The following is a 10458-nucleotide window of genomic DNA, read 5'->3' on the forward strand; positions in this document are numbered from 1 at the left end:
ATACGGTCGCCGCCGTGAGAGTCACGGCCACGCCGCCTCTAGACGGGGCGACGTGGACGTGACGTCCTCAATCGTGGCAGGGCGCCTAGGGCGCCCTTTCCACGGACCAGGAAGGAGCTCCGTTTCGGAGCTCCTTCCTGGTCGGCGGCGCGCCGCTTTGCTTCGCTGGGCGCAGCCTTCAGACGGCTGCGCCCAGTGAAGCAAGGGAGAAAGGGGCCAAGCGGCCCTTCTCCCCCTCCCGCTGCCGCGGGGTGTCCTTGGGGCTTGAAGCCCCAAGGACACCCCTTTCAGGCTGCGGGGAAGCGGCGTTTTGCTGCTTCCCCGCAGCCTGAAAAGCGGTGGATTGGGCTCAGCAGCTGCCGTTCTGGCAGCTCAGACCCCGATCCGGCGGGAAAGGGGCAGGTGCAGCTCGCCTCAAAGAGGCGGTCTGTTAACCTGCCCTATGGCTTTTTCAAATGTTGTTGGATTCTAATTCCAAATCCCATCAGACCAAACCACTTGGCCAATTCAAGGACGACAGAAACTGTTGTTCCACAATACTTGAAGCAACAAGTTACTTACTCAGAAATGAGCCTTCCTTAACAATATGGACAAATATAGATGACCAATTTGGTTGTCTATTTATTTAATGCAAACTTGCTGGGGTTGACCCATAATTTCTAATGGTACAAAACATTTGTTTCTTTTTATTACTTAGGAAGAGATAGAGAATTTTAACTACTTTGAAGATAGAATAAAAACATGCACAGAGTTAAATTTAACTACAGGCAATAAGTTTTTTAAAGACTTGGAAAAAAGGAGTCATGTAGCAGATTCTAAATTTTGTAATATTGCACTTGATTTTTAAAAATGTGATATGAGTAGCACGCATACCTAGGATACTATTAGTTTTTTTCGGTCTTGTGTTTGGAAAAAGAAGATATGTGGGGCTGTGCAGACTTCACGAAGGGGTGGCCTGCAGCCGCCCCTTTTACAGCAGATCGGGCCCACTGCAACCACACATGTGGCCTCGATCTGGCCTTTGCACCACACGGCTTTATGGCACTCCTCCAGCCTGCATTGTGTAGACATAGCACCAGAGGAGCATGTGATGCTGCGTGCCATGTGATGTGACACATGGTGTCACACTGGCCTGGGGGCAGAGCTGGGGCATGCATCATGTAGATCCTACACCCCAACTCTTCCCCCAACCCAGCCCAAACTGCCAGTCTGCACAGCCCCTAATTCAACAATACGAAGTTGAAGAAGAGTTTGAAGGAAGAATATTCTATAAAGATAAAAAGACCAAAGAACCAATTACAAGACTAGTTTTGATTTGATTATTCTGTTTGCTTGTTTTTAGTAATCTTGAGTTTCCAAGAAAATTAATCACCTCTAAAAATGCTTACAGTGCTATAAGAAAGACTACCTAGATGTGCTCCTGAAGATATACTCTGCAGCTTCAATAAACAAGGCAAGCTACACCATCTGGTGGCAAATGAAGAATATTTTTGAAATGACAAATATGTTTAAATCCACAGTAGGGCAGCTGTTTATTACAACCAGCAGTTAAAAAAACATCTGAGACACTTGAGTTGGCATTAATAAAGAAACTACCCAGTTATAGAATGTGGATATTTTTCCTCCTTTGCTTTTGGTGTGCTTTAAGTAAGAGCAGAAAGTTTTCATACTGAATTTGTGTGGCTATAGGAACTTAATCATTTAACAGCAATCAGTGTGTAAAGATTGTCTCCCTTTCTCCTTTGACATAGAGATTTTATAAATGATATACTTGCTTCCAGCACACAAATTAAATCACAACCATCAATTCAGAAATAAATCCATGAATATGAGCTAAAAGGTACATTCTAAACAACTAGACAATAATTATTAATTAGAAGATAGAAAATGCAGACATTGGCATCCATTAGATATACTGGAGTGATCGTATTTTATACAGACTATTGCAATGCTGTGTATACAGGGATAGCAATCTGAAAACTTAAGCTGGAGAAACATTTTACTACTAGAATGCTTGTAAGGGACATGCAGTTTTACAATCTCATACCAGTTTCATGTAAGTTACATCTAGTTAATTTAATAGCGCTGGCAATAATCTTTAAGACCTTGATTGGCCTTGCCTAAGAAAATCCTATGAAATTCATGGGTTTGCCATAAGACTACAGACAACTTGATGGAATAGACATAGACCTAAAGATGGTAGTGCACACACAGCTGGACTTCTGCAATGTGCTATACATTGGGCTACCTTTGCACTAATTCTGGAAACTCCAATTGGTTCAGAATATGGCAGCCAGGCTGAATAAAGATACATCCAAGAGGGATTACATTACACCAATCTTAAACTCACTCCACTGGCTGCCAATTAGTTTCCAGGCAAAGTACAAAGTGTTGGTTATTACTGCTAAACTCCTATATGATTTGGGTCCAGTTTCCCTACAGGATCACCTCAGGTACACTCAGGCCCTCTGGGAAATGTTTGCTCCAACCAGCCAGAGAACAAGACTGGCAAAGGTTTTACCAGAGGACCTTTTTGTCTGCTGCCTCCAGACTGTGGAATGACCTGCCGGAAGAGATATGATGGCTGAAAATGCTGCCAGCATTAAAGACTTATTTCTTTTGGCAGGCCTACCCAGTCAATTTTAAATTATGACTGTTTGTGTATTCTAAAGCATGTGCTCTTATGAGTGTATTTTAACGGCTTTATAGTTGGCTTTATATTTTGTTGGTTTTATGTGCTTTTAATTGTGTTTTGTATTTTAACGTGTTGTACCCCGCCTTGAGAAGAGGCAGAAAAGAAATATTTCCTCATCCCTTATCCCATCCCTCATTTCATGATTGGTCCAGGGTTGTTTTTGTTTTTGCCATCACAGTGCCATGATCTGATGATGGATATGACCTTTTCTTGCGAGAGGTCAGACAGGGAAAGAAGGTGCCCATGTTGCCCCCTGCCCTTTCTTCCCATTTTGTGAAGATGAAACTTCTTTGACTTTTCAGTTGTGCAATTTTGTGTGACTGTGTCTTGCTTTTTTGTATGGTAAGGTCCTCTTGCATCCTCCAGCATATGTTCACTATTGCCCTGGCATGCATGCTTGAGAAAAAAACCCAAACTCGTAGAATAGTCATGCATTGTCTTGGTGAAAAGCTCCATGCAGCTGTTAAATTGTGATGTTAAGGTGCCATAATACTATGTTACAGCAGCACAACAAAGAGGATTTTAAAAATTAGATTAAAACAGGTCACAAAAGTTGTCTTTGTCAACCAAGCACCAGAAGTGGTCTGCAGATTTCCTGCATGGATCTCTCCAGAAATCTTTGAGAGAGAGTTGCCTCTCTCCCACAAACTGATCACATCTACATCCTGGTCTTAACCAACTCGCTAATGGTGTTTTAATGGAAGGAAGCGAATGGATGTTCTGCAGTACAAATGGTTAATGGCAATAAAGAGGATCATTAACAGATTATTTCCAGCATGAAAAAATGTACATTTGCAACAGGATGACACTAGGACACCAACAGCATCATGTGATAAGCCATAATCACTAGCAGCACCAATGCATCACTAACACACTATAGCAACATGGTTCAATAGGGCCCTTAATTCAGCAGGGAGACAGAAGAGGAGCAGGGAAATCTTCCCTGTGGGCTTAGGAAAAAGTAAACTGCTGTACCCTCTCCTAGCTTGTTTTCTGCCCATTTTTTTACAGTCTTCACTATGTCTGATGTTACTTGGCCACAAATGTCCTGATTTCCATCTATGAAAAGTTGGGAGGGAATGTAAATGTAGATATGCAGTTCTCAGGCTGTTCCACCTTCTCTTCCAGTCAGCTTCCACTTACTGCAGTTATAAATCCACACATCTTCAGCAAGAAAACATCACACAGGTATGGCAGGTCATTACAGCAGCACCCAAACCACCTGTGCTTTCTTGTCCTATATTGGCAATGTCACAGCACTCTAGTGCACTCCCCTCAAACACCTCTGCTTTCCTCTCTCTGTTCTTTCAGCTCCTCCCAATTTCAGGACTGAAAGAGCCATTATACAAGAGCACTAGTGGCTACTAGTTCCATAATCAGTGGAAGCAGCACAAGCCCCTGCCCCTCTTTGGCAATGTGGTCAAGCAGAACACATGGCACAAAAACACACACGGTTGCAAACAACTTTGCCAAACAACTAGCCTTAACTCAAAAGATACAGGTTCACATTATTCTGTCTCTTCTGTCAGTCCCACACAAAATACCTGTTGTCCACTTTGTTCTCCCAGAGCTTGTTTGCTAAACTGCAGAGACTGAGGGAGTCACTGTAAAGAGCTAATGGCTACTAGCCCTGCCCCAACCTTCATAAAGCAATACCTCAATAAGAATCTTCAATATAAATGTTAAGAGATCTGAAAAATTTACAAATCTCAGATTAGCTTAAAAGAGTGGAGAAACACCAGATTTAACTAGTACAAAGTGTTGTTTTTCTGAATGAAATGACAATTGGTGGTGGATAAGGAAGGCTGGTTTCAAGTAAGGTCTTGAAGGTGCAATCACCACTTCATTCATGGAATTTACAGGGATTTAGACATTATTGTTTGCTGTTAGATTTCACTTGACCTCTATAATTTTCTTACCCTGGGAAAGAAAAAATAGCTGTACAATGCCCTTTGACTGATAATGTAGGAATAGTCTCTCTGGAAGCACTGTGGCCAGTAAATACTGTATCTCTTCTCCTCTTACATGTAAGAAGTCTGGTGCTCTTACAAAAGACTCATTACTCAATTGTTACTTAGTGTAAATCATGAATGCTATTACTAGGAGGTTACATTGTTAAACCTGTTTTCAATTTTAAATTACTGAAAAAGAGGGGGGTTAAAAGTTGAGAAAATTAGCATTATTAACAGCCATGGGATGTAATGGCATGAAAAATTCTATATATATTAAGTTGTATAAAACACTCATATGGGGTGGGGAGGGGAGACATTTGAGCAATAGAGAACGTTTGCATTAAGACATCAGATCCTAAAAAGAGGAACAGGTATATTCATCTTCTCTCAAATTGAACTGAAAAATTAAAAATCAATTTTATTGTTACCTTGATACAAAAATACAGTACAATATGATGAAACAAGGCATCCACCAATAACATTCAGCAAATGAGAGATTTTCCACACAAAATACTTTAGTATGTTTGCTCTTTCATCAATAAGACTTGAAGAAGACAAAATGCACTAATGGAAAAGCTGTATTTCTGTCTAATTGCAACCAAAAAAGAAGAAAATTGTTCTGTATTCAACATTTTTCATGCTGTTCCTTGAACAAATAGGAAAGTAAGACTACTTAGTATGCAGGGTAGAGTTATCAGTTCAGTATAATTGTTTTGCTGAGGCCTAAGCACATAGTGCTAAACTAGAGTTAGGACACCTGATAGCTTCCATAGGTTTCAAACTACAACTTTCATCAAACATGTCCAACAGGATCCATTGTTAGGGATGATAGGGTTGCACTGGAAGACAGTTGGAGTATGCAGGGTTGCCTATCTCTTGATGCAGTCCATATTGAAAAGTAAAAACAAGATCATTGATAGGAATCTTATATATCATCATTGTGGATAACAGAAGAAATGATTGTATAAGACTAACATTATAAAGTAGATACCAGCCTTTTCTTAACATACAAAAAGGCCTAGGAAGAGTTAGGCCTCAACTACCACTGCAATGTTGATTTGCTGTGTGGTTAATGTTCAAGCACTAATTAGTTAATTTATTTTTAAAGCATTATTTCTCTTATAAATATGCATTTTAATGTAAACAAGAGGACATAATGGTTCATTTGACTCCACTGCGTGAAAATCAGACAGTATTTAACCTAAGAAATCGTCAGTAGGAAAAAGTGGTTTTTTTCAGTGCAGCTACAATTCCTTATCTGGAAAAAATTAGAGAAGAACTGAGCTACGAAAAGTTACTTTTAATACCACAAATCCCAGAAAGTGCCAAAAAGTGTGGGCAGTATTTATGGTAGCTAAGGAACTCTGAGAATCATAATTTTAAAAAGTAACTTTTCTGAATTCTGGGGAGGATAACAGTTTTATCTTATTTTGGATACTGAACCTATATAAAACAGATCTTGGATCCATTATAATTCATCTCCAAGATGTTTTTTCTTGAAAGCATCACCTGTCAGCTTCTCTTGGGCTTCTTTCATACCCTGGATGACTGCAAAAGAAAAGAAAAAACATAAGAGACATTTGAATCAGTTCAGATTACATGATTGACAGAACAGCAGCCGCATGACTAGCTTTCATGAATTACTGAGGAAAATCCACATACAAGAAAATTTGTTATATGTGCAAACACAGGTTTTCTCCATTAATTAATCTCTTCCTGATTCCTACTCCCGCCCTTCATAGCCACTGAGTAAAGAACATTAATAAATGTATGAGAATTTGTGGTCCATACCAAGTGAACACAAATAGCAAATGAGTTTTATGAGGAAGTGACAGGAGAAGCAACATGTTTGTCGGTTTTCAGATTGAGGATACTGGGTTTAAAACTGTTTGAGTTCTGTTTCTCAGTTTCATTCTCTCCTCCTTAGCTGCTATTTTGTGTTCAGAAGCTAATAGATGGACTTCTGATACTTGAATGAATCCCTGAACTCACTGTTGATAGAGTCAACTACCAAATGGCTTGGAAAGTAGACTGCTAGCCTCACAGAGCTTATTAGAACAGCCTTTTTCAACCTTTTCTGTTTGTTTGTTACCTTGGAGGAATTCTTAAAATAACTTCCAGGTCTCATAGAACCCTATATAAAATTATTGTATCCACAGCTAAAAAAAGTAGTAGTTTTTCCCTAGTCAAAATCTCACAGAACTAGCAACATCTTACAACATTCTGTGGCTGCAGGTAACTTTGGCTGAGAAACCCTGGTTTAGAATAAGGATGGGTCAGCATGGGCCTCCAGGTGATTCTGGGTTTCAGCTCTCATAAGCACCTGCTAGCACAGCCAATAGTAAGTGATGATGGGAATTGCTATCCAACAACATCTGGAGAAACACAACTGCCATCCCTCACCTAGATTTAGCAAACAGAGAGTTTTCTGTGAGAGATCATTGGGTGGTCCCAGGACATAAAAGCAAGTTTATGAGGAATCACTCGTTTTGGGGAACATAAATGCCATTGGCCTGAAAAGGAAGAGCCCTCTCCTCCCTCCTTCCAACTGTCATCTTCTGGCCTGAGAGGGAGTGAATGGACAGGCCCAACGACATCGGGCCCGGCCTTGATTAAGAAAAAGAGCCCTCCCTCCAGTCCATTTGCCTTGGTCCAGGCCTCAGAGGGAGAGAAGAATGCTGGACCTGATTCCCCCCCCCCACCATTCCCTTCTCCATTTGTGTCGTGTCTTTTTAGATTGTAAGCCTGAGGGCAGGGAACCATCTATTATCCCCTCTGTTGTAAGCCGCCTGGATTCCCAGTGACTGGGCGGCATATAAATAAATCCTATTATTATTATTATTATTAACTACTGTTAATTCAAAACTAGCTACATAAACATCAGCATTATTAGAAGTAGTCTGTAGAGAGATCATATATCACCTTTGAGAGTAACTAAAGAAAGAAATTGGCAGCATGAGCTTTCGTAGACTTCAGCCTGCTTCCTCAGATGCATTCAGTCTCATTAGAAGTACATAGTAGAACTGCAAAGTTGGGCTTCCGGTGGTATGGCGGCGCGGGTATCACCCTCTAGGAAAGGCTCCGGAGGGTGATCGTAGGCTGCGGGGTCGGGGCTGGATGGAGTGACTTGCCAACCAGCCAAACGTGTCCCCCCGATAAAGGGGAAGCAGAGGGGCTCGACTGGGGAACCCACGCTTTGAAACTCGGCTAAATAAAAAGACCGAAGACGCGAGTCGCGAGTCGCCGGGTGCCGGAGGTGACTCGTGGGACGCGAGAAGCAGAAGCGGTGAGGGAAACCCGAGCATCCACGCCCGCAGTGAGGAGTCGCAAGCCGCGGCTTGGAGACAGGGGCGCCGCCACCACTTTTAACTTTGTTTTCTTTTCTTTAAGAAGATCAGCAGGAAGAAGACTCAGCTTACCGTTTTATTTAATTTAATTTCCCTGGGAAATAAATGAGCTATCTATGGGGGGAAGACGGAGAAGCTTGAGGAATTGAGTAGCCGGCACATTCTTTTTCTCTCCTTTTTGCTTGCTATAGCTTTCTATTGATTAACTTCTATTAATCAAAGAAGACTAATAGAACTGTGCATGTCCTGCATTTCTTTATGGGAACCCAATGGAATAGGAAGAAATTGGGAACTGTGAATGAAAGAAACTAGCCAAATCTATTTGATGGTCTATCTCCATATAGCCTTGTAAGCTCTTGAACTTCGCACTGTCTTTATTTTTTTTCTCTCCTCTCTCATATATACTAATACAGCAGCGAAGTTGGACTCTTTTGGTTTGTGTAGTTGTACTTGGATTTAATGTACTGCTTGGGGGAAAGAAGTGAAAGGGGACTGTGAACACCATCAGGAAGGACTAGAGGAAATTTAATATCTGCAAATATTTGGGAAGAAGAAGAAAGAGAGGAGAGAGGCAGGCGACGACAGTAGGAACAGGAGCGTCAAATCCAGGTGCTTTCAATTAGGAAAGGAGAAACAGCTGGAGCAAATCAGCAACAGACTTGGGTGATAAAGCAGAAGAGAGAGGAGAGAAACGTGACGAAGTATCAACTGAAGAAGGAAAAGAAACATTCAATAATATCAAGGACAGTTACAGTGTTTTAAACTATTTTACATTGGTTATAAGTTGACAGTAATTGCTGTGTTTTTTTTTCTTTTCTCTACTCTCTATCAAATACTATTGGAGACTTGGTGGGGGACTGTTCTTGCTTAGGAACAAACCTAGAGGTAATAAGTGATAAGTGAGTAATCAAACATGTTTATGAATTTATGAGTTGTTGCTTTATAGGAAAGTTAAGTTGAATATTTAATGACATTGGAAAGTATCTCTTGGGGGATAACAGGCTGAAATTATAGGAAATAATATCAAAGACTGAATTAATCATTTAAAAAAAAAGGGGGGAATTTTGAGAACTCTATTAAAGGCTTGAGGCAGTGTAGTGTGATACCTAGATTTAAACTGGCAGGTGGTTCCAAGTTGATATTATAGTATTCCCTCCTCTCTCAGGTACTGGGGGAAAACCAGAAAGAGAGGAAGAATTTGGAAAGAAAATAGATTTGATTACCCTGCAGGGAAATAATAAGTAAGTGACTTATTTGATTGCAGAGGCGAAAACAAACAAGTAAACAAACCTAGCAGCTGTGGGCCATACCCTTCTCTCTCCTCTTGGATGTTGTTGAATGGTGAATTAGATAGCATATATAATTAGTCAATATTTACAAAATATATACATCTATATATAGATATTTATATACAATATTGCACTGAGTGTTCAAACTTGTAAAGATAAGGGGAAAGTTGATTCTGTGAATATAGGGAAACCATAGATAAATCTGTCTATATGTGAACGGGAACAATAAGAAGAGAATAGTCTAAAAATAAACAAACAAGCAAACAAGCAAACAAACTTGGGACAACTAAGATATTGGATTTTAAATAATTGACTGGTGGAGAAGTAAACAAATTTAGGGATTTAAAAGTTCAAGTTATAGCGGAGAAGGGGAAATAGAATTTAGATCTGAACAAGGAAGAAAATCAAATTTATAAATTGTGAATTTACCCCCTTAGAAATTGAAAAAGATAAAATTAACATTACTGTTCACTAGAATAACACTTCCAGAAATCCAAGAAATCTATTTTTACATACTGTTTCTCCTATTGTGTCTCCTTTTGATTTTATATTACCCTACCCGAAATACATCGAAAGATGGTAGTGGGAACAAGGAAAACTGGAGCGAAATCATCACCAAATCCAACAGCTAACACACTCAGAAGACCCTCAGTGGATACTCCTACCAAACTATCAGAATCAGACGAAAAGATGATGGAAGAAATTAGGAAAATGCACCAACAAACAAACCAGGCAATTGAAAAATCGAAAGAAGACCTGAAGGCTGAATTCAAGAGGGACTTGAGATACGAACTGGGAGAAGTAACCTCAAGACTGGACAAGATTGACACGGATTTAAAGCAGATTAATGGGAAGGTAGAAAAATTAGAAACAGATATGAGGAAGATGGAAATAAAGGTTGAGACAATGCACAGAGAACAACAAGAAGATCAGGATTCAATATTGAGACTACAACTGAAACAAAGAGAGAATTGCTTAAAACTGAGAGGTCTACCTGAAAATGTAAACGAAAACTTGTACACTCTCTTGACGCCAATTTTAGCAAAATTTATTGGAGAATCTGAGACATTATTCCCGTGGGAAATAGATCGGGCCTATAGGATAAACTCCCGTATCGCTAAGATAAGAAAACTTCCGAGGGACGTGGTGATCTATTTTGTCAGAAAACAGACTAA

At 40.1% G+C, this 10458-nt stretch overlaps 1 protein-coding gene across 1 annotated transcript in view; it reads right to left on the minus strand.

The window, feature by feature from the left end:
- Positions 1-5039: 5039 nt before the first annotated feature.
- The window catches only part of TXNDC12 (thioredoxin domain containing 12), an 18384-nt gene continuing 12965 nt past the window's right edge, over positions 5040-10458 (minus strand). The window contains exon 7 of the mRNA XM_042462651.1: positions 5040-6195. Coding sequence (XP_042318585.1) covers positions 6116-6195 — 80 coding nt within the window. The 3' untranslated portion in view covers positions 5040-6115. The remainder of the gene's footprint in view (positions 6196-10458) is intronic.

Source organism: Sceloporus undulatus, chromosome 4 (assembly GCF_019175285.1).
Source record: "Sceloporus undulatus isolate JIND9_A2432 ecotype Alabama chromosome 4, SceUnd_v1.1, whole genome shotgun sequence".
NCBI classification, from domain to species: Eukaryota; Metazoa; Chordata; class Lepidosauria; order Squamata; family Phrynosomatidae; genus Sceloporus; species Sceloporus undulatus.